Here is a 24,666-nt window from a genome sequence, read left to right as displayed (position 1 = left end):
TTTTCCTTTATGTCCCTAAACAGTTAAAACAGCTACTGATTCTAATATATGAGTCATATCAGGACCCATTTCAATCAATTGCTTTTTCATCTTAAGTATAAGTCATACTTTTCTAGCTGGGATAATAGGGTGACAGTGAGAGGAGGAACATTTATACTAAGAGAAATTGACAAAGCTCCTGCTCTGGTATCTCATTAGCTGAAGTTTAGACAATTAAGAAGGGAGATGTTGGAAAAATAAGGATGTAAATTCTGAAACAGATGCTATAAATCATAAGGGCACATAATTTCATATAGAATAAAAACCAAAATATGCTTGTTATGAGATCACGAACACACAGATCATATATATAATATCTATAGATCATATATACAGGCATTACCTTGTTTATTGTACTTCACCTTACTGAATTTCACAGATACTGCATTTCTGCAAGTTGAAGGTCTGTGGCAAAACTGCATCAAACAAGCCTATCAGTGCCATTTTTTCCAACAGCATTTGCTCACTTTGTGTCTCTGGGTCACATTTTGATAATTGTTCATATTCACAATATTGTAAACTTTTTCATTATTATTGTATTTGTTACAGTGATCTGTGATCAGTAATTATCATTTGCTGAAAGTCAGAAGACGGTTAGCACTTTTTAGCAATAAAGTATTTTTTAATTAGATTGTTTTGTTAGACAATAATGCTATTGCACACTTAAGAGACTACAGTATAATGTAAACACAACTTTTATATGCCCTGGGAAACCAAAAAATTCACTTGACTCACTTTATTGCAGTATTTGCTTTACTGTGCTGATCTGTAATGAAACCTGAAATATCTCCAATGCAGGCCTTGTATAAACATAAATTATAATATAAAATAACCAAAAAATACACATTCCTCAATATAACCTCTAACATCCCTCCTTTTTTACCATGAGAACACACTAGAATATGGATTTCTTCTGAAGTGCAATGTTTCTATAATGAAATCTTTAAAATAAAATCAAAACGCCATTACTAAAAACTCCAAACTTCCTCTACAAGCATTAAATTTTGTCAGTTTTTATATAAACATAATTATATTTGAAAGCCAGTTTCGAAAATGTGTTTTTGATCATCATCATTATTTCAAGTCCATATATGAAGTATGCAATGAACAGTTCTTAGACATTAACAATTAGTACATATTTAGTCACATCATTTTATTCCAATTCACAATTAAAACTCATTAAAAGTGAAATTAAATATATTACTTTCAAATTTCTATATAAATATAAACAAATGAATAAAAATAAACAAGGATAAAATTGCAAATATGCTCATAAATTTAGAAATATTTTCAGGGGCACCTGGGTGGCTCAGATGGTTAAGTGTCTGCCTTTGGCTCTGGTCATGATCCCAGGGTCCTTGCTCAGCAGGGAACCTCCTTCCCTCTCTTCCTCTGCCTCTCCCCCTGTTTGTGTTCTCTCTGTCTCTCTCTCTCAAATGAATAAATAAAAATTCTTAAAAAAAAAAAAATATTTTCAAAGATCACTTTGTAAAGGGTTACCCATGTAAGAATACAAAATTTTGTTTACTCTGTTGAAACTTTTCCATATTTCATTTTCTATGAGCTACTGAATCATTTGTTCTACCACTACTGTTAAGTATACAAAGAAAATATCTATTTCATAACAATGAATATGTATTTCAAATTTGAAAACCTCATTTGTTTTCTCTTTAAAACTTCATGAATTACTTTGAGATCTTACATTTGTGTCAGCCAGCTTCTGCTGCACATCTTCAACAAAAACCTGAACCTTATTCAGGTTATCTGATATTTATTATGCCTGTTAACTTGCATTAGGAGTCACTACATAAAATACACAAGAATTACATGACAAAGCTCACCTAAATCCAACTTCCTTCACACTTCCAGAAAAATGTAGGTGATGAAGAGAAATCACTGCTGTGACTTTGCTGCCCTCTACAGGAATGGTTCTTGGAAGACACATAAATTGTGAAAACCCAGACAGCATACTACCCAATACAGAAAGTAACATCAATAATCAACTATATTTGTTAAAAGTGCTAAAAGACAACATTACAAAGAGAAGTTATTGCTAGTCTCTTTGATTTCTATCACGCTTTTCTTCCAAGTAGTTGAACATGTTGTTAAACTGTTATACTCCAAGGAATACAACCTAAGTAATTAAGAAGATTTGGGATCAGATTCCATGATTTAGAATCTCATTCTGCCACTTATTAGCTATATCTCCATTCCCTCATCTATAAAATGGAGTTAGTAATAACATCTAGTTGACATGATCAGCACTTTAATAAAGTGCCTGACATACAGTAAAAACACAGGGTTATCGTGTTATTAATGTTATCATTGCTATTACTATTATTGACACTATAACAAAATGACCAGGACCACAGCTCAGAAACTAGAGAGCCTGAGTTAGAATCCTGGCTCTGTCACATACTACTTTATAACCAAAGAAAAATTACTTAATCTCTCTGTGCCTTAGAATCCTCTGAAAATTAGGGATGATAACAATAGTTTCCATTTCACAAGAGCTATTATGACATTTAATTAAGCTAATGTACATAGCACAGCACTCAGAAGAATGCCCCACAAGGAAGAATTCATAATGTTAACATGTGCTGTTATTACAAGTTCAGTTGCCTTTACATAAGCACTACCCCTGCTCCAGAGAACTGGCAAAATTATTCTCACAGGCAAGACTGTTTCCTAAATCAACAATATCACTCATGTCAGCCTGGGCAAGGGATTCATAACAGACCTAAATTATAATCAATGTTTCCCACTGAGTGAAAGCATGGTTCTCCCAACGAGTAAGTATCCATACACCATACACGTTCTATTTCTACAAAGATTCATCAATGAGAGACAAATAGTGCATTGTTCGTAAAATATTAATAATTATTCAGTAGTAAAAGGATAGGGAGAGTTTGCTTCTGGAGAGCTAAGTTATACTTACAAAATTCCTAATTATAGTATAAACCTTCCCCCCTTCCATTTTATTCAATACACATGGCTCATTTAAACATTATAACAAACACTGCTGACACCCTACTCACATCTCCTTCCCTATATTCAGTGATGCTGGCCCTATCTCCAATTTCCAGCAATTTCATTTCTTTGCCTCAGGGATTTCTCTTGCTGACAGAAGCCATTTTTCCCCACCTGTGCAGTAGTCTCTAAGAATTAGGAAATACTCCATCGCCCAAATTCCACAGAGGGCCAGCCGATAACCAATGAACCAATGAACGAAGGGATCTACATATAAATAACCCAGCTTACTTGCCCCTTCCCTGTCCCTCTGATGGGATAATTCTGAGGCTCCCAGAGTTTTACAGCAGTGCTAAGTTACAGGTGCCCACAATAATTAATGATCCCTTGACTGGCTGCTATCCGCCATCCCAGGCTCACTTGCTCAGCACTAGATGTTCTCAGGGCATGCTTCTATGCAAATTCAAAGACAAATAATAAACTGTGAATATAGATAGACAAGTCCACAAAAACCACACATCACATATTTTACTTTTCTCAACCTACCTGAAATGCTGAATACACAAAAGAGAAAAGTTAAGGTATTACTCTAAGTATTAGGAAGGAAGTGCTAGTGTGACTGCAAGATGCTGGGCAGAGCATGCAGGTATGAGTCTCCTGAGGGCAGATGCCAAAACACCACCAGCTATAGAAAAGATTCACTGAAGGAAGCACCTGCAAAGGATAAAGGGGAGAAAGTAGGAGTCAAGGGGAGATTTAAGACCACAGTGCAGGTCTGAAAACTATGAAAGGAGGAGAAGGAGGAAAAGGAGCTGCGTAGGAAAAGTCTCAGACTGCAGTGCAACCCATCAGTAACATGGCCCTAGTACAAACGAAATGAAGGATCCTGAACGATGGCAGTTGGGGCCATCAATCAACTGTGTTCCTTGCAATGGAAGATCTGAGTACACATTTCCACAGCTGCACTGCAGGGAATGATGATGCAAAGTGACATTATTGCAGCAACTTAAAAAATGTGTCTGGAGAAAAACTTCCTCTCCTCCAAGATTGTTGATTATCAATGTGTACTACTGTTTTGCATGATTATATACTTCACATAATGCAGTATCAAACTGTACACATCCTTTGGCAAACTGGCTTACTTCCTCAATATTATTCATGATGGTAATATAGCTCTCTACTATATACAAAAGAATTTGCCTGTGTTCATATAAAATTAGCTTACTTTCAGAAGTTTTTTCTCTTCTAAACAATGCTACAATGAATAGTCATGTATATATATTCCTCTAGGCATGTGTGAAAATTCCTCTGACCAGTGGCTTTCAAACATTTTTGCTTAAGAACAGTAAAAAGTACATTACATATTGTAATTCAACACACATATACTAATAAATACAACTCAATATAAAATTGCATGAAAATACTGTTACTAACTCATACATTCTAATGTCTTTTATCCCACTTTATTTTTAAAACTCACTGAATCAATTACCCACTAATGGGTCATAAGCCAGTTTGAAAAACTCAAGGATATTTATCTAAGAGCACAACTGCAGGATCATAAATTATAAATAACTTCAGCTTCATTAGAACTTGCCAAATTACAAAATAACTAAAGCAATTTACATTCAACAGCAACTATTCCTATTGATACACATTCCCGACATTGGGCACCATCACCTTCCTTAAACAGTGTTTAAGTAATCTCTGTAATATGTAGTATTTCATTTTTAATTTACAGTTCCTGTACTACTAGTGAGACTGAGCATCTTTTCACATGCTTAGGTTTCCCTTTCCTACTCATGATCTGATTTTCGTTTGGGCTATGTCTTTTCCTTACTGGTTTGTTGAAGTTCTCAATATATTCTGGATACTACTACAGAATGTCCTTTTAATAAACATTTTTTAATTCAAGCAATAAATGTACTTGGTTTAAAATTCAAAATAGCATACAAGGTTAGTCAATAAAAATAGCTTCCTACCACTCTAAAGATAGTCCATAAAAACACATATTCTTTCAAATTTTTTGAATTTAAATTTTCTTAGTTAACATACAGTGCAATATTGGTTTCTGGAGTAGAGGTTCAGTGATTCATCACTCATGTACAACACCCAGTGCTCATCACACAAATGCTCACTTTAATACCCATCACCCATCTAGCTGATTCCCCACCCTCCTCCTTCTAGCAACCCTCAGTTTGTTCTCTATCATTAAGAGTCACTTATGACTTGTTTCCCTCTCTTTTTGCTTTTCCCCCTTCTCATACGTTCATGTTTTCTTTCTTAAATGCCACATATCAGTGAGATCATATGGTATTGTCTTTCTCTGATTTATTTTACTTAGCATAATGTACTCTAACTCCATCCACATCATTGCAAAAGGCAAGATTTCATTCTTTTTGAGGGCTGAATAATATTCCATTGTGTATACATACCACATCTTCTTCATCCATTCATCAGTTGATGGACATTTGGGCTCTCTCCATGGTTTGACCATTGCCGATAATACTGCTATAAACATTGGGGTGCATGTACACCTTTAAATCTGTATTTCTGTATCCTTTGGGTATAGGGTCCTAGGAATGGAACTGCTGGACCATAGGGTAGTTTTATTTTTAACTTTTTGACAAACCTCCATACCGTTCTCCAGAGTGGCTGCACCAGTTTGCATTTCCATCAACAATGCAATAGGGTTCCCTTTTCTCCACAGCGTCACCAACACCTGTTGCTTCTTGTGTTGTTAATTTTAGCCATTCTGACAGGTGTAAGGTGGTATCTCATCATGGTTTTGATTTGTATTTTCCTGATGATGAGTGATGTTGAAAATCTTTTCATTTGTCTGTTAGCCATCTGGATGTCTTCTTTGGAAATGTGTCTATTCATGTCTTCTGTCCATTTCTTAACTGGATTATTTGTTTTCTGGGTGTTGAGTTTGGAAAGTTCGCTACAGATTTGGACACTAACCCTTTCGTCATCAGATATGTTGTTTGCAAATACCTTCTCCCATTCTATGGACTGTCTTCTAGTTTTGTGGGTTGTTTCCTTTGCTGTGCAGAAGCTTTTTATCATGAAAAATCCTAATACTTCATTTTTGCTTTTGTTTCTCTTGCTTCTGGCTAGATGTCTAATGAGAAGTTGCTGTGGCTGACATCAAAGAGATTGCTGCCTGTGTTCTCCTCTAGGATTTTGATGGTTTCCCGTTTCACAATTAGATCTTGCATCTATTTTGAATTTATTTTTCTGTATGGTGTAAAAAAGTGGTCCAGTTTCATTCTTCTGCACATGGCTGTCCAATTTTCCCAATATCATTTGTTGAAGAAACTGTCTTTTTTCCATGGGATTTCCTTTCCTGCTTTAAGAGTAATTGACCATATAGTTGTGGATCCATTTCTGGGTTCTCTATTCTGTTCCACTGATCTATGTGTCTGTTTTTATGTCAGTACCATGCTGCCTTGATGACTACAGCTTTCTAATACAGTTGAAAATTTGGAATCATGATGCCTCCAGTTTTGTTTTTCCTTTTCACAACTGCTTTGGCTATTCATGATCTTTTGTAGCCCCAAACAAATTTTAGGATTGTTTGTTGTAGCTCTGTGAAAAAGCTGGTGGTATTTTGATAGTGATTGCATTAAATGTGTAGATTGCTTTGGGTAGTATAGAAATGTTCCTCCAATCCATGAGCATGGAATATTTATCCATTTCTTTGTGTCCTCTTCAATTTCTTTCATAAGTCTTCTGTAGTTTTCAGAGTACAGATCTTTTACCTCTCTAGTTAGGTTTATTCCTAAGTATCTTATTGTTTTGGTGCAAAAGCAAATGGGATCAATTCCTTGATTTGTTTTTCTGGCTGCTCCGTTATTGGTGTATAGCAATACAACAGATTTCTGCACATTCATTTTATATCCTGTGACTTTGCTGAATTCCTCTATCAGTTCTAACAATTTTTTGATGGAGTCTTTCAGGTTTTCTACAGAGTATCATGTCATCTACAAATAGTGAAAGTTTGACTTCTTCCTTACCAACTTAGATGCCTTTTCTTTTTGTTCCCGGATTCCTGAGGCTGACTTACAGTACTATGTTAAATAGTAATGTTGAGAGTGGACATCCTTGTTTTGTTCCTGACCATAGGGTAAAGGCTTTCAGTTTTTCCCCACTGAGGATGATATAAGCTGTGGGTCTTTCATATATGGCCTTTATGATGTTAAGGTATGTTCCATCAATCCCGATTTTGTTGAGAGTTTTTATCAAGAAAGGATGCTGTACTTTGTCAAATGCTTTTTCTACATCTATTGACAGGACCATATGGTTTTTATCCTTTCTTTTAATAATGTGGTATACCATGTTGATGGATTTGCAAATGTTGAACCACTCCTGCAGCCCAGGAATAAATCACACTTGATCTTGGTGAATAATTCTTTTAATGTACTGTTGAATTCTATTTGCTAGTATTTTATTGAGAATTTTTACATTTATGTTCATCAGAGATATTGGCCTGTAATCCTCCTTTTTAGTGGGGTATTTGTCTGGTTTTGGGGGCAAGGTAATGCTGGCTTCACAGAATGAGTTTGGAAGCTTTCCTTCCATTTCCATTTTTTGGAACAGTTTGAGGAGAATAGGTATTAACTCTTCTGTCTGGTGGAATTTCCCTGGGAATCCATCCGACCCTGGACTTTTATTTGTTGAGAGATTTGATTACTGATTCAATTTCTTTGCTGGCTATGGGGCTGTTTAAATTTTCTATTTCTTCCTGTTTCAGTTTGGTAGTTTGTAGGTTTCTAAAAATTTGTTCATTTCTTCCAGGTTGCCCAGTTTGTTGGCACATAATTTTTCATAGTATTCTCTTATAACTGTTTGTATTTCTGTGGTGATAATGTCTCTTCTTTCATTCAAGATTTTATCTATTTGGGTCCTTTCTCTCTCTCCCTCTCTCTTTTTTGATAAGTCTAGCTAGGGGTTTATCAATTTTATAAATTCTTTCAAGGACCGGCTCTTAGTTTCGTTAATCTGTACTACTGTTTTTTCTCTTTTTGTTTCTATATCGTTTATTTCCACTCTAATCTTTATTATTTCCCTTCTTCTGCTAACTTTAGGCTTCATTTGCTGTTCCTTTTCTAACTCCTTTAGGTGTAAGGTTAGGTTGTGTATTTAAGACTTTCCTTGCTTTTGAGGTGGGACTGTATTGTAACTTTAAACTGCCTTTGCTGCATCCCAAAGGTTTTGGACCGTTGTGTTTTCTTTCATTTGTTTCCATGCACTTTTTTATTTCTTCTTTAATTTCCCAGTTAGCCCATTCATTCTTTAGTGGGACGCTCTTTAACTTCCATGTATTTGTGGTCTTTCCAAATTTTTCCTTATAGCTCACTTCAAGTTTCATAGCATTATAGTTTGAAAATATGCATGGTATGATCTCAATCTTTTTATACTTGTTGAGGGCTGATTTGTGACCCAGTATGTGATCTATTCAGGAGAATGTTCTGTATGCACTCAAAAAGAATGTATATTCTGATGCTTCAGGATGAAATGCTCTAAATATATCTGTTGAGTGCATCTGGTCCAGTGTGTCATTCAAAGCCCTTGTTTCCTTGTTGATCTTCTGCTTAGATGATGTCTACTGCTGTAAGTGGGGTGTTGAAGTTCCCTACTATTAATGTTTTATTATCCATGAGTTTATAATTAATTGATTTATATATTTGGGTGCTCCCAAGTTGGGAGCGTGAATATTTACATTTGTTAGACCTTCTTGACGGATAGATCCCTTAATTATGATATAATGCCCTTCAGCTCTTGTTACAGTCTTTGTTTTGAAATCTAGTTTGATATCAGTATGGCTATTCTGGCTTTCTTTTGACATCCTTTGGCATGATAGGTGGTTATCCCTCCCCTTTCAATCTGCAGGTTCTTTAGGTCTAAAATGAGTCTCTCATAGGCAGCATATAGATGGATCTTGTTTTTTAATCCAATCTAATACCCTGTGTCTTTTCATCGGAGCATTTAGTCCATATACATTCAAAGTGACTACTTGAGATATGAATTCAGCACGACTATGTTATCTGCAGAATTGGTGATTCTCATGATGTTCTCTGGTCCTTTCTAGTCTTTGTTCCTTTGGCATTTTTTTTCCTAAGGGGACTCATAGGGTCCCCTTAGTATTTTTTGCAGGGCTGTTTTAGTGGTCACAATCTCTTTTATTTTATTTTATTCTATTTTATTTATTTATTTATTTATTTATTATTTATTTTGTCTAGGAAACTCTTTATCTCTCTTTCTATTCTAAATGACAGACTTGCTGGATAAATAACTGCAACTCATTACATTGAATGCGGGAATAATAATTCCAACTCATCACACTGAATAATTCCAAAGCATCATATTGAATAATTACAACTCATTACATTGAATATTTCCTTCAACTCCTTTCTGGCCTGCAAGGTTTCAGTGGACAGATCTGCTGTGAATCTGATCTGTCTTCCCTTATAGGTTAAGGACTTTTTTAATCTTGCTGCTTTCAGGACTCTTTCCCTGTCTATTTTGTGAATCTGACTATGATATGCCTTGGTGATGGTTGGCTCTTTTTGAACTTAATGGGATTTCTTTGTGCTTTCTGGATTTTGATGTCTGTGTCTTTCCCCAGGTTAGGGATGTTTTCAGCTATAATTTGTTTGAATAAACTGCCCCTTTTTTTCTCCCTACATCTTCTGGAACTCCTGTGATATGAATGTTATAACAGTTTAATAAGTCACTGATTTCCTTAAGTCTATTTGTGATCCATTACCTGTTTCCTTCTTTTTTTCAGCTTCCTCATTTTCCATCATTTTATCTTCTGTATCACTAATTCACTCCAATGATTTGTCCATCCTCATTTTTATGGCCTCCACTTGGAACTGCATCTTGATTATAGCATTTTTAATTTTGGCCTGACTAGATTTTAGGTCTTTTATCTCTGCAGTAAAGGATTCTCTAGTGTTTTCTATGCTTTATTCAAGCCCAGCTAGTATCCTTATAATCGTTATTTTAAATTCTAGTTAGCTATATTGATTAAATCCATGGGTGTGAGAACTACCTGCTATTCTTTCTTCTGGGATGAATTTCCCCATCTAATCATTTTGTCCAGAAAAGAAAGGAAGACAGGGAGCTGGGGTGGCTCGGTCAGTTAAACCTCTGCCTTCAGCTCAGTTCATGATCTCAGCGCCGTGTCTGGCTTCCTGCTCAACAGGGACTCTGCTTCTCCTTCTCTCTCTGTCCCTCCCCCCACTTGTGCTTCCTCTCTCAAATAAATAAATAAATCTTAAAAAAAAATAAATAAAAGAATCTAGATCCCAAAGTGAGAAAAAATATAAAAATAAAATGCAATGAAAGTAAACAAAAAATATAAAGTATACATATAAAAATTTAAACTTCTAAAAAAGAAATGCAAAAAATAAGAAAATAAATGAAAAAAAAAAGAAGTAAAAAATAAAAGTCCAAAGGAGGCTAGATACTCTAATTTTCCCTTAGAGCTGAAGCTTTGCAGCCCTCTATGATCAGTAAAATTAGCGCAAGCAAGTTGTTTGTACTGGTCTTCTTGGGGAGGGGCTTGTTGTGCTGATTCTCAGGTGGACTTGCCCTGGGGCAGTGGGTGGGGGTGGGGCAGGGCTTGGTGTAAGCAGCTCTGGACTCCACTAGGTGGCCCTGTTTTGCTCCCTGAAGGCTTTCAGTGCTTAAGGTCATGTGGGAAGAATATGGTGGCACCCCACTCTCTAGCCCTGGAACTGAAAATTCGTATCCCACAGCTTTCAGGGAACCCTCACTGAAGAGCGATCAATCACTCTTGTCTCCCCAGTTAGCATCAGAATCCTGTGTTTACCCTGTGTCCAAGCTTTTTTATCTCAGACATGCACCTGAGTTGCAAAACTCCAAATTTTAGGGACTCCTGTAGCACAGACCTGCACTGATTCCCCAGGGAGGGTCTTGACACGCTTCTGCAGCCCCATCCTAGGAAAAGCAATCGAACGACCACACAGCAGTTCACGGTTTACTGCAATACAGATAAGAAAGCTAGCACCTAGACTCAGTGTTCTCAGCCAGCTTCCACGTTCCTATCCCTGAGAACAGTGCAGCACCCATTCTACTTACAACCCGAGGATCTTCAGACCACGGTATCACAGCTGGGATTCCATACACACTTTGCCACCTGAGCACCTTTAAGCAAGGCACATTCCCCCACTGTAGCCAACTTCTAAAAGTTCCAATTTTGCGCTCTGCTGCTTATAATACTTTTGCGGTAGCTTTCATAAATTGGCTCTCTCCCTGCCGCCATCATATCCACAGCTATATCACACAGGAGTCAAGTCTCCGCACCTCCTACTTTACAAAAGGTGGTCACTTTCCTACTTGTAGAATTGAAGTTTTTGTTCTCTCAGACCTCCGATCGATTTCCCAGGTGTTCAGAATGGTTTGATAACTATCGAGTTATATTCAAGAGACGAGACAAACTTAGGGTCCCCTTAATAATCCTCTGCCATCTTAACCCCCAAACTCTTTCCATTTTTCTATACAATTATTCTATATCCTGTTTTGTCATTTAAAAAGGTATTTTGAAAATTATATCATAAGCACATGGAACTACATCTTTCTTGCACTTAAAAAAACTTATCAGTTTTACGGAAGTATATAACTTATGCATACTACACTACACATACTGGACATATTCAATTTGACAAGTTTTGACATGTGTATATTCCTTTGAAACTATTACCACAATCAAAATAATCAATATTTCCATCAGCCCCACTTTCCTCATTTCCCACTTTCCTTCCCCCATCTACCCTCAGCCCCAATCAACCACTGATCTGCTTCCTGTCATTACAGAATCATTTGTATTTTTAAGGATTTTATATAAATAAAAACATACAGTGTATGCTCTGCCTCATTCACTTGAGGGACCTGCGGCTAAACTGTGAAGGTTAAGTTATATGGACCTTGACTTTCGAGCAATGAGCAACCATCAAAAAGTATTTCAGTAAGTGAGTAATAAAGTCACAATTTTTATTAAGATAAATCTACTAAAAAGATATAAGCTAAGAAATTAATTATAATGCTGAAACAATACAGAGAATAGGTGAAAGGGCCCAATTTAGGGCAGAAGTTGTGAGGATGTTAGTTTAGAGGTCAAATCTGCATGACCCACTAATGAAATAGATTCAGGCAGTGAAAAAGGAAAGTTATTAACTAAGACCAAACACACACAAAGAGGATGAGCTTGCGTCAAAAAGAAAAGAAAGGATATGGCCTGGGACCCCTTTGACTTACAGTAATTTAGGATATTCACGCAAAGATGTCATTAGGCAGGTAGAAACACACATGGAATTCAGGACAGCAACTGGGTTATAGAAAGATTTAACAGTTATCAGCACTTGGAAGAAAATGTTGCTTGAGAAGAAAATAAAGAAAATAACTGAATCTCTGTTCCCATATGAGAAAGAGAATGGAAGAAAAGGACACAGTAGTTAAGGCCATAGAGAATACCACTGTGATAACACAGACCACAAATCCAAAAGGATTTTTGTTATATTGTAGGATTGCTTCTCAATGTCTATTTAGAGAAATTCATTTTTGAGTCAATGGATTCAATTCATGCATTTCAAATGACAAGGTAGTATGTTACACTTTAATGTACAAGTTTATTAAGAAAAACAGGCATACTTCATGACAATCTACATGGAAGAAGTCTTGAATTTTTAAATACAAAGCAAGCCAAGGTCTTCTCTTTTCTATGACCATATCTTTCAAAGTTCTGCCCATTTGCATGCTTCTTCCAACATAAGAAAACAATCACTGTAGATTCGGAGGCATTCAACCAACACCTGAATATTTCTACAGCAAGATTTCAATCACAGATGCCTTACTACATAAGTAACTTGTTTTCAGAGACATTATCTTTTCTAACAGTTTCCTTATCTGAAAATTGGGCATGACCACTTCTACTTCACAAGATTGTTTTAAGGCTCAAATGGAAAATGTAATGCTATAAACTAAATGTTGAAACCTAATTTTATGTTGAAACCTAATCCCTTAAGTGATGGCATTTAGAGGCAGGGCCTTTGGGTGGGGCCCTCATGAATGGGATTAGGGCCTTTATAAAAAGGCCCCAGAGATCCCTTATCCCTTCCAACATGTGAGGACACAGTAAGAAGACAGTCTTCAGTGAACCAGGGAGTGGGCCCTCAATAGACACCGTATATGCCAGCACCTAGATCATGGAACTTCCCAGCCTCCAAAACTGTTGAGAAATAAATTTCTGTTGTTTAAGCCACCCTACCTATGGTATTTTTGTTAAAGCATCTCAAACAGACTATTACACGTACATAAAGCAACTAGTATAAGACCCAATATATATGTTTAATATATGTGATCTGTTTCTCTGTTTTGTCTTTAAGGAAAAAGCCACTGACTGCTATATTTTTCTTGGTTTTTTATTTAAATTGTTAAATAAATACAACAAAGAAGAAAATAAATTTCTCCAGTAATTCTACTACCCAGAGATATGCTATTTACATTTTAGAGAACTATGGATGCTTATCATTTACTTCTTATAACTACATATTTTATTATTCAAGAGCTTCCCTGAAAAGTCTGTGTCCTGCTGTAATTTATAATTTTAACAAGGTATGAACTGAACTGCAAGCACTACAAAACCTAAGTGCAAGACTTTCTCAGGTAGTGAACGCAGCTAATCACCCAGCACCTTCATCTACGCAGCATTAGTCTTTCTCATAGTTGTGGTAATTTACAGCAGCTTTCAAAGGATGAACGTATCCTCAGTTCACAGAATATTTCTCTCAAAAAAAGCCAAGAAAAAAATTAAAAGTTCTAATAATCTTATTTTCTAATAAAAAAAAAGTTTCTGACAAGAGTAAAATACTAATTTTTTTATTTAGTGATGGCAATACTCTATGATAACAAATCCACCATTCTTTCTTTTCAAAATAAGAAAAAGGAATTTATAAACTAATTTTATTAAATGCATTCTTATCAGTACAGAACCTGCTCATGAATATCAGATAAAACTCTAAAATTATAAAAACAGGTAGCCTATGATATGAAGGTATGCACAAAAATCCCATCTTTCTCAACAGAAAAGAGGTGCTTTAAAAAGCCAAACATACAAAGTAACATATTTCAGCCACTGAAATCACCACCACAATTAACATTAAGAAAAAATTTGGGGACACCTGGGTGGCTCAGGCGGTTAAGTGCCTGCCTTCGGCTCAGGTCATGATCCCAGGGTCCTGGAATCAGGCCCTGTAATGGCTTCTCCTTGCCTAGTGAGGAGCCTGCTTCTCCCTCTCCCTCTGCTTGTGCTCTGTTAAATAAATGAATAGAATCTTAAAAAAAAAAATTTTTAAGGGATGCCTGGGTGGCTCAGTCGGTTAAGCATCTGCCTTCCCAGGGTCCTGGGATCAAGCCCCATGTCAGGCTCTCTGCTTAGTGGGGAACCTACTTCTCCCTCTCCCTCTGCCTGCCCCTCTGCCTGCTTGTGCGCTCACTCGCTCTGTCTCTCTCTGACAAATAAATAATCTTAAAAAAAAATTTCTAAGAAGCATATTTTTAGTATAATGTGATATGTATTAAAGACCATGCTATTAATGAAGTTTTTCTTTCACACTAAAGGAGTTCATAGAAATGAAGGGTTACTAGTCTAGTCCCTATATTGAAAGGTCAAGAAAAACTTTTAGGTCATGGCACAACACTTCCTGGTCTGATTAGATATGATTTATTCCAAGGGTTTTGGTAGTAGTCTTGGGATTTTCAATGGTCCTTTGGGATCCTAGAGTTAAGATTTTATTGCATGTACAGCTAGTCTTTTGCTTTATCATTTGGCATTCTCTCTATAAACATTTTTACCATATCAACAATAAAAACTCCTCAAAAACATAAAATTTAATGGCAGAAAAATATTTTAAAATAAAGATATATTTTTCATTTTTTATTGTGGTGAAATATACATAGCAAAAAATTTACCATATTAACCACTTTTAGGTGGACACCTTAGTAGCATTAAGTACACTTATAATGTTTATAACCACCACCACTAACATTTCTAGAACCTTTTCATTATCCCAATCAGAAACTCTGTACACATTTAAAAATAACTCCCCTTACTCTTTAGCCCCTGGTAACCTCTGTTCTACTTTCTGTTTCTATGAACTTGCCTATTATAGGTACTGCATATTAATTGAATCATTCAGCACTTCTTTTGTGTCTGGCTTATTTGATCTACAATAAGGTTTTCAAGATTCATCCATATTGTAGCATGTATTAGAATTTCATTCCTGTTTTTTCTTTGAGAGAGAGAAGGAAGGGGGAGGGGCAGAGGGAGAGAGAGAATCTTAAATAGGTTCCACATCCACTACTCAGAGACCAATGTGGGGCTTGATCTCACAACCCTGAGATCATGACCTGAGCCAAAATCAAGATCGGACACTTAACTAACTGAGCCACCTAGGCACCCCAGAATTGTCACTCCTTTTTAAGGCTGAGTAATAATCCACTGTACATATATACAACATTTTGTTTATTCTTTCATCTGTTGATGGACATTTGGGTTGTTTCCACCATCCAGCCATTGTGAATAATGATGCTATGAATACTGATGTACAAAAATGTTTGAGTCGTTGCTTTCAACTCTTTTCAGTATATATCCAGAAGTAGAATTGCTGGATTATGTGGTAATTCCATTTTACTTTTTGAGAAACCACCAAACTTTCCCATAGTGGCTGTAGCATTTTACATTCACACCAGCAATGTACAAGGTTTCCAATTTCTCAACTTTTTTTTTCCATTTATGGATAATAACCACCCTAATGAGTATAAAGTGGTGTCTCATCATGGTGTGGATCTGCAGCTCCCTGACAACTAATGATGATAAGCAGCTTATCATGTGCTGGATTGCATGAAAGATCAGGAAGGTGGCCAAGATGGAATAACAGCAAATGGATTTGTTCTCCCACTTAAAACACCAAAACAAACAAACAAAAGAGAGAAAGGAAGAGGAAGGAAGGAATGAAGGAGAGATGGGGGGAAGGGAGGGGAAGGGAAAGGAAGGGAAGGGAGGGGAAGGGAGGGGTAGGGAAGGAAAGGGAAAGGAAGGGAAAGGTAGGAGGGAGGGAAGGAAGGAAGGGAATAACCCAGACAAAATACATGAAACAATGGTTTTCAAGACACTGAACATTAGGCAAGAACACTAATCCCTGAAACTCAGGAAATAAAAATTGAGCTCTACGATTGCCCTAGCTTACTTTCATAAGAGAATTTCCAAACCACACAGTAGAAAAGGGGAAGTGAGGTGGAGTCCCTGGGAAGAGAGAGAACTGAGAGTCCACAAAAGTAGCTAGAGTTCATAGGATGGAATAACAGAAAAACCAGAGCTACACAGAAAACTACAGCAATCCCCCCCCTCAAGTATTCAGCAGAGTTCTGATCAATACGTGTGGTCAGTATATGAGGGAAAGAATCATCTGGAGAACAATGCCCAGTGCTCACACAGGGTCAGGACACGGCAGCTACTCTTGTCAGGCACACTGGAAAAGTAAGAGCATTACTAGAATACTCAAAAAGATAATGGGACAGAATACTGAACACTTCTCCAGACCCATCTAATAAATCATAAAGCAACACCCAAAGGATGAAACTGTTTCCAAATAACTGCCCCCAAAATATTTAAAGAAATTTTTAAAAATCCAGCACCCAACAACATAAAATTCACAATGTCCAGTATACACTCAAACATTTTCAGGCATGCAGAGAAGCAGAAAAATACAACCTACAATGAAGAAAAATATTAATCAATAGAAATAGACACAGAAATAACACAAATGGTAGATTTACAGAAAAAGCCACGAAAACAACTATTATAATTATACTCTATATTTTCAAAACAGAAAAAAATATGATGAGGTTAAGAAAGATAATATAAAAAGATTCATACCAAACTTTAAGAGATGACAAATACATTGGATAGTATTAACAGCAGATTAGATGCTAAGAGAAAAAAGATATTAAACTTGGAAAATATAGCAATAGAAACCATTAAAAATGAAAGGGGGGTGGTGAACACAGCATCAATGATCCCATGATACAACATGAAGCAGCCTCATTAATATACCTATATACCTATATACCTATAATTGTAGTCCTAAAGCAAAGGAAAAGGGAAGTCAGGAAAAAAAACGTTGAAGGCAAAAACCTTTCCAAACGTGATGAAAACTTTTTTTTTTTTAAAGATTTCATTTATTTATTTGACAGAGACAGCCAGCGAGAGAGGGAACACAAGTAGGGGGAGTGGGAGAGGAAGAAGCAGGCTCCTAGCTGAGGAGTCCGATGTGGGGCTCGATCCCAGAACACTGGGATCACGCCCTGAGCCGAAGGCAGACGCTCAACGACTACACCACCCAGGCACCCCAAACGTGATGAAAACTTTAAACCCATTATGTGAAGAAGAGAGTTAACAAAGCTGACCTAAGATGGGTATCCTTAGAAAGGCCTGCCTGTAATGTTGGTCTTTGCCTACCTCTTGTTATTCAGACATCAGGACAATTACCATCGTTCCCTAACGATAAGAGTGGCTCCCTCTGCTTAAACAATACGGCTTAGGCTGAATACCCGTTTTCCTTCTTGAAATTGAAATTCTAGTACATGCAAGGCAGAGAAAGTCCCTACTTTACCAGCCCCCAATAAAAACTCTGGGCACTGTGTCACCAATGAGGTCCCCTGGCAGGCAACATTTTACAGACGTTGTCAAAACTCATTGCTAAAGCAATTAAGCATATCCCGTGTGACTCCACTTGAACAGGACTCTTGAAAGATTGATTTTGCTCTGTATTGTTTCACTATAATATATCATAGCCCTGAGTATGACTGTACACTAAATTCTGAGAGTCCTCCTAGTGAATTACCAAACCTCGGCGTGGGCTTGGAGCCAATTCACCACATACTCAAAAAGCTTGATAAACTCCAAGCAGAAAACCACATGTAGGCATATCACAATCACACTGCTTAAAAGAAGTGATAAAGAGAAAATATTTAAAAACCAAGAATGAGAGGGGAGCCTAGGTGGTTCAGACAGTTGAACAGCTGACTCTTGATTTCAACTCAGGTCATAATGTCAAGTTCCTGGGATTGAGCTCCATGCTCAGCATAGAGTCTGCTTGGAATTCTCTCTCTCCCTCTCCTGCCCCTCCCCACACCTCTCTCAAATAAATAAATCTTTTTAAAAATCAAGAATGAGAATAGCTTCACGCTTCTTGACAGCAACTCTGGAACTAGAAGACAATGAAATAATGCCTTCAAAATTCTCAAGAAAAATAATTTCCAACCTAAAATTCTATATAAATTGCCATCCACTTATCAAAGTTTGATAAATACATCTTCTGACATGTCATTTATCTTCCATAAATCCTCTCTTGAAAGCTACTAGAACATGTACTCCTCACACTGAGTGAAAACCAAGAAAGAGGAAGACATGGAATCCAGGATGAAGTTGCTCCACATTGGAGAGAAGTGAAGGGAGTTACCAGGAAGATGCTAAAGAGAGACCTAAGGGCAGCTACATCCACAAAGCAGAGAGTATGAGTTCAAATTAGAGCAGCTAGGAGGTTGTGGGAATGAGTTCTCCAGAAAGACAAAACTGCTTGGAATGCCTACTTTGCCTGAAAACCTTAACAGGAGAGCTAAACAATGGCAAAAACTTAGTTTTATTAACAATAAATAAAGTTAGGCAAACAAAAACCCAAAGTAATTAACTCCAAGGAAAATGAAAAGTTGTGAAGGAAAAAATAATCATAATTAATATTTGCCTTGGTTCTGAGTATTATGCAATGCTGAATACTAATCTAACCAAACCATGATACATGTGTCCTGGGAGAATGGAGGAATGGGAAAAGTTCAATATGTAGCAGGTGGAGGGAGTGGGTTAGGAGATGGTTACCCATGTTTAGAAGTACATTATAAGCATGTTATTTAGAGACAAGGAGGTAAAAAATGAAAGAATCACTAAGAGTCAGAAGTGACTGCCCTGGAAAAGGAATTAAAAATAAAACACCAAAAGGCTGATTAACAAATGTTATAACCAGAAGGAAAAATTTTGAGACAACTGGTTCTTACCTTCACAAGCTCAGAGAGCCTCTTCTCTTCACTAGTCGAAGAATGATTGCTTGAACAAGAAGCACAGTCTGATATTTCCACAACACTCTCACTGTCTTCAAATTCATTATACTCACTAGTATCTTCCCTGTCACTGTCAATCTCCCAGTCAATAAACTGCAGTTCATCTAAAAAACATAATTTTAAACAATTTTATATATCCTTAATGTTTCTTAATCTATTTTCTTTATTCTCAGTAGTTAAAAACATCCATATTGCTGAGTAATTTTTAAAATATGTATTAAAGACTGTCAAAACTATATTCCTACTCTTACCTCTAGCCATCCTGTTTCTCCTATCACCCCTACCCCAATTCTCAGGTAACTATTTTTATTAGTTGTTTTTTTATCTTTCTAGAGTTCTTCCAGCATGTTCGAGCAAATAAAATATGCTATAATTTTTTCCTCCTTTCTGATACTTTGTTTTTTTTAATTTTTTAACTTAACAGAGGTTTTCCATATCAGTAACAGGAGTATCCTCATTCTTTTCTACAACATAGTATTCCACTGCATAGTTGACCCACAGTTTATTTAATCAGTGTCCTTTTTTTTTTTTAAGATTTTATTTATTTCTCTGACACAGAAAGAGGCAGTGGGAGAGGGAACACAAGCAGAGGGAGTGGGAGAGGGATAAGCAGGCTTCCCGCCCAGCAGAGAACCCGACAGGGGGATCGATCCCAGGACCCCAGGGACCATGACCTGAGCCGAAGGCAGATGCTCAACGACTGAGCCACCCAGGCGCCCCGTTAATCAGTCTCCTATTAACAGACTTCTTAAAGGATTTTCAGCTAAAACTTTTTTGATAGATTTTGCATCAGTAAAAAAACTAGTAAATTTAGTTGTTTTTTTTTTTAAAGATTTTATTTATTTATTTGACATAGAAAGACAGCCAGTGAGAGAGGGAACACAAGGGGGGGGAGTGAGAGAGGAAGAAGTAGGCTCCCAGCAGAGGAGCCTGATGTGGGGCTCGATCCCAGAACACCGGGATCACACCCTGAGCCAAAGGCAGACACTTAACGACTGAGCCACCCAGGCGCCCCAAGTTTTTAGTTTACTTTATAAGCATTGTTATATAGGTGCTACTTTTGCAAAATTTAATCTGGAAGTTAAATTATTTTCATATATCAAATAACCAAATTTAATCTATTTTTAAAGAAATAAAAGTAGTTACTAAGGATATATTAATCTTTGAGGTATCTCTGAAGCATATAACATAAACCGTACAAAGCCCAAGTATTCCCTCACAGCTACTTCAGCAACTTAGAGGGCTAGTAAAATATCTTGGCCCTATTTCAGAGATCTAATAACAACAATCTTATTTCCAGACAGAAGTAATATTAAAAATAAAATAACTTACCAACTTTAATACCTGAAAGGGAATCAAATTAAAAACCAAAAAAGAAAAGAAAATTTTAAGCTAGAGGTAAAAGTATGGAATAAAGCAAATATATGAGTCTTCTTTTATCCAATACTGTTGTTCCAGAAAATAAAGGTCCACTATAGTAATTACAAAAGACTGGAGGTCAGACCGGTCTGAGAGAAGCAGATACGTAATGGCAGTAAACTAAATGCAGGAGCCACGCTCACCATTAGGGAATGGAAGGGAAATACCACATGTAACAACACGTTTAGTCATGGAAGCCAGGCAATGGAAAGCATGAAGAAATTCTCCAGGTTGCTGAAAGCAACACAGCAGAAAGCCAAGGGAAACGCAGAGTTCTGAGGAATGCATTCATTCCTCATTCGTTCAGTAAAATCAGTGCCTACTAAGGTCCTACTACACCATCCTAGACACTTACAATACCAAAACAAACAAACACAAGAGATAATATAGAACACTATCCCTACCCTGGAGAAGCCCATCGATGAATAACACTTATACTGCAGTTGCTGAGTGCTGTAAAATGATATACCACAACCCAAACTAATAAGACCTTACATTCTAAACAATAATTTTATGAAGTAGGTAAGACAATTACTGTTAGACTAAAACTTGCATTTCATAGATAAAGAAACTAAGTCTCCAAAAAGCTGAGAAGTTTTTTCAAAGTTATGTAAAAGACAAATGGAGGGGGAAATTTTTTTAAGAAGAAAGATTTTGACAATTTTAATTCAGGGCTCTTCCCTCTCAATCTCAATTCTGGGCGTTAAGGCCCAGAGACTCTAATCCAATACAGCTGGAAGGAGGTCTGGGTATATTGTTTTTAAAACTCACCTGGAAAGTCTCATAAGAAGCCAAGTCTGTTAAGCACCAGAACACTGTTGAAGCACACAGCATTTAAGTTAGACATCCCTGACTATACATAGTAATCAGAACACTTGTTAAACATGTGACTCTGGGCAAGTGATTTGACTACTCTGAGTCCCAATTTTCTTCTGTAAAATGAGGGTACTCAGCTCACAGGATGTAATAGATATAAAAGGAAATAATATACATAATACCCAGCCAAGTGTCTGGGGTAAACAAGAAACTGATAAACAGTAATTAAAGGTAAAAAGGAGTGAGGGGAGGAGGAGAGGGAAAAGGAAGCGAGAAGAGAAAAGTAAGAACAACAGTTACATGCATGATTAGATACACGCCAAGGGGTCATTATCATTTACTTGTTACCTAATAGTCAACCTGCTTAAGAGAAGTCAACAATTCGTTAACTCATTTCAAAGTAATGAGCTCAAAGAACGTTTATACTCTTAGAATTTTGAAAACTACTATGTCTTTTAATAGAGAAAGACATAGACAATTTTTAATAGCAGCTTTAATGAGATGTAATGCACATAGCACACTATCCACCCATAAAAAAAAACATAGTTTTTAATAACAAAGCGTTCTTAGATGTGTAAAGACCAAGAGTTACTTAACAATGAATTTCATTAAAATGGCTGAATTAATAAAATAAGCCCTATGAGCTTACGAATAACCTTAAAATACCACCTCACCTGTTTATTACTAGAATGTCAATTGGTAGTTACCAAGATGGCATACAAAGTGGCCAAAGGTATATAATCACCTTCCACAGGGTTTGTTTGTATAAACTTAATCTTAACCAAGTACCAACTCACATGAAGCTTATTTTGAAAGCATTAAGATTTTTTAAATACTCTAGATGGGTTATATATTCTAAAAATTGTAAAAGGACATGATCTTCCTAATTCTAAGTCTGTGGTTCTCAACTCGGGATGATTCTGTCCTTCTGTGGATATCTGACAACATCTGGAGACATTTTTTAGCTGTCACAGCTGGGGCTGGGGGAGGGATGCCTGGGTGGCTCAGTCAGTTAAGCGTCTGTCTTCGGCTGAGGTCATGAACCCAGGGTCCTGGGATCGAGTACTACATCAGGCTCCTTGCTCAGTCGGGAGCCTGCTTCTTACTCTGCCTGCCCTCCCCCGGCTTGAGGGTGAGCACACATTCTCTCTCTCTCTCTCTAACAAATAAATGAATAAAATCTTTAAAAAAAAAAAAACAAAACCAACTGGGGCTGGCGGAGCTACTTACTGTCACTAGTGAACAGAGGCCAGAGATGCTGCTAAACACCCTATACTGCACAGGAAAACACCCTCCTCCCCTAAACAAAGAATTTTCTGGCCCCAAATGCATTAGTGACAAGATTGGGAAACCTTGCTTTAAACTGTCAAAAACACAATACAATATAAAATGCCATCAGAACAGAAACTTAGGTTATATTTCTACCACACGTTTAAGATCATAGTATTTACCAAAAACAGGTCAGCAAGGGGCAATATAGCATTATACAGTAGAGACCCTAAGTGGAATCCCAACCAATTTTACTGTTCACGCTTAACTTGTTAGCTGTAAAAATAATACTTGTAATATTTATCTCTTAGAGTTTTTGTGAGAAATAATAAGTGAAAAAAATGTTTCTAAACGGCTGAGCATAGAGGAAAGGACTCAGTACAGTCATTACATCACTAATACTATCAGAAAAGGAATGAAGTTTTTTCCAATACTGAACTCAATATATATCAGAAAGAGGATTTCTTAACAAATTCTCAATTTACCTTCACTGGCCCCATCTTCCGGACATAAAATATTCCTGTTCCTGTTACAAAACCTGTCTATTCTAGAACCGTGTCCATTATGTCTCTGTGGTTTAAAAAGTGTTCTATCCTCTTCTGACAGATCACTTTCACTGGAACTCCATGTTATATCTATAAGCTCACTGGTACTCTTAGATGCAGTAGTTTCTGTTAAAGAAAAAGAAAATATATAAACACAATCAACTGATATACTTATTTAGCAGAATGAGATTTCATGCTTGTTATTCTGCCGAAGTCACAAATAAAATTCTAATGATAGTGAAAGCAATGTCTTAGATTATCCTGCCTAAAGTTCCATGTGTAACCTAAGATTCTTTTAATTAAAACCAAGTTTTAAGAAGAAACAGAAGAACTAGTTAAGTTATAAAAAACATGGAAAATGACTGTAGCACAAATGAAAACTCAAAAATATAACCTCGAACTAATTATAGAATTATAACTTCCTAGAATATTTGATGAAACCAAAAGAAAAAGACAAAATGTGAAAAAAACCACAAAACCAATACTTGTGTGGAACAGGAATGCTTCTTCTGTGTGCCTCCTTGACATATTACTAACCCTAGTAGCAGTAATGTGCTTAAAAACACTTAACAACAAACTCTTTTAACTAAATTTATTATTTTGAGGTAACAGTAGATCCACAGAGTTGTAATAAACAATAGAGAGCCATTGTACAATTTACCCAGTTCCTTCAATGTTAACATTTTGCAAAACATCACAACTAGAATGTTGATTCTGATACCTACAAGACACAAAACAATTCCATCACCATGAGGACACCTTACATTACCTTTATAAAGCCACATCATAGCCAATCTCCCTACGCCAACTGTTAAACTCTTGCAACAAATCAGCTTTGCATTTTTGTAATTTTGTCATTTCAAGATTGATATATACCTGGAATCATACTATCTTAGACTTCAGGATTGGCTTCTTGTATTCAGCATAATTCCGTCACCATTCACCCAAGTTATTCTGTGTATCAACACTTTCTATTACTAATTAGTATTACATGATATGGATGCACCATAGTTTATCCATTCACCCACTAAAGGGCATCTGTGTTGTTTCTAGTTTGGGACTATAACGAATAAAGCTGCTATGAACATTGTACACAGGGTTTTATGTGAATGTAATTTTCATTCTCTGGGATAAATGTCAAAGGGCAATTGCCAGGTTGATTGGTTATTGTATGTTTAGTCTTATAAAAAACCGCCAAACTTTTCCAGAGTGGCTATAACATTTTACAGTCCTATGGGCAATGTATCAGTTTTTCCATATCACTGACAGCATTTGGTGTTATAACCACTTTTTATTTTAGCCATTCTAATAGGAAACGTAGAAAGAATGGGGCTACTCCATCTCGATGTAACAGGAAGTCAACAGGAAACTTTATTGATAGTGATCAGAAAAGGAATACACACCA

The 24,666-nt window shown here is 36.6% G+C and overlaps 1 protein-coding gene across 12 annotated transcripts in view; it reads right to left on the bottom strand.

Moving 5' to 3' along the window:
* Positions 1 to 24,666, bottom strand: part of SPIDR (scaffold protein involved in DNA repair) — a 502,027-nt gene that overhangs the window by 441,336 nt on the left and 36,025 nt on the right. For 9 of the 12 annotated variants that reach the window (XR_004622658.1, XM_034650137.1, XM_034650132.1 and 6 more), the window contains 2 exons: positions 23,202 to 23,387; positions 19,150 to 19,316 (listed from right to left, as the gene is read on the bottom strand). Coding sequence is in view for 11 of the 12 variants with exons in the window: in XM_034650137.1 (XP_034506028.1) it covers positions 19,150 to 19,316; positions 23,202 to 23,387 (353 nt within the window). In the remaining variant the exon portion in view is untranslated. The remainder of the gene's footprint in view (positions 1 to 19,149; positions 19,317 to 23,201; positions 23,388 to 24,666) is intronic. The other 3 variants (XM_034650139.1, XM_034650140.1, XM_034650141.1) reach the window with 1 other exon arrangement.

The sequence above is a fragment of the Ailuropoda melanoleuca genome, unplaced genomic scaffold (assembly GCF_002007445.2).
Source record: "Ailuropoda melanoleuca isolate Jingjing unplaced genomic scaffold, ASM200744v2 unplaced-scaffold11384, whole genome shotgun sequence".
NCBI lineage: Eukaryota > Metazoa > Chordata > Mammalia > Carnivora > Ursidae > Ailuropoda > Ailuropoda melanoleuca.
Note: the sequence above shows the minus strand (reverse complement) of the source record. Positions and strands in the feature narration are given on the sequence as shown.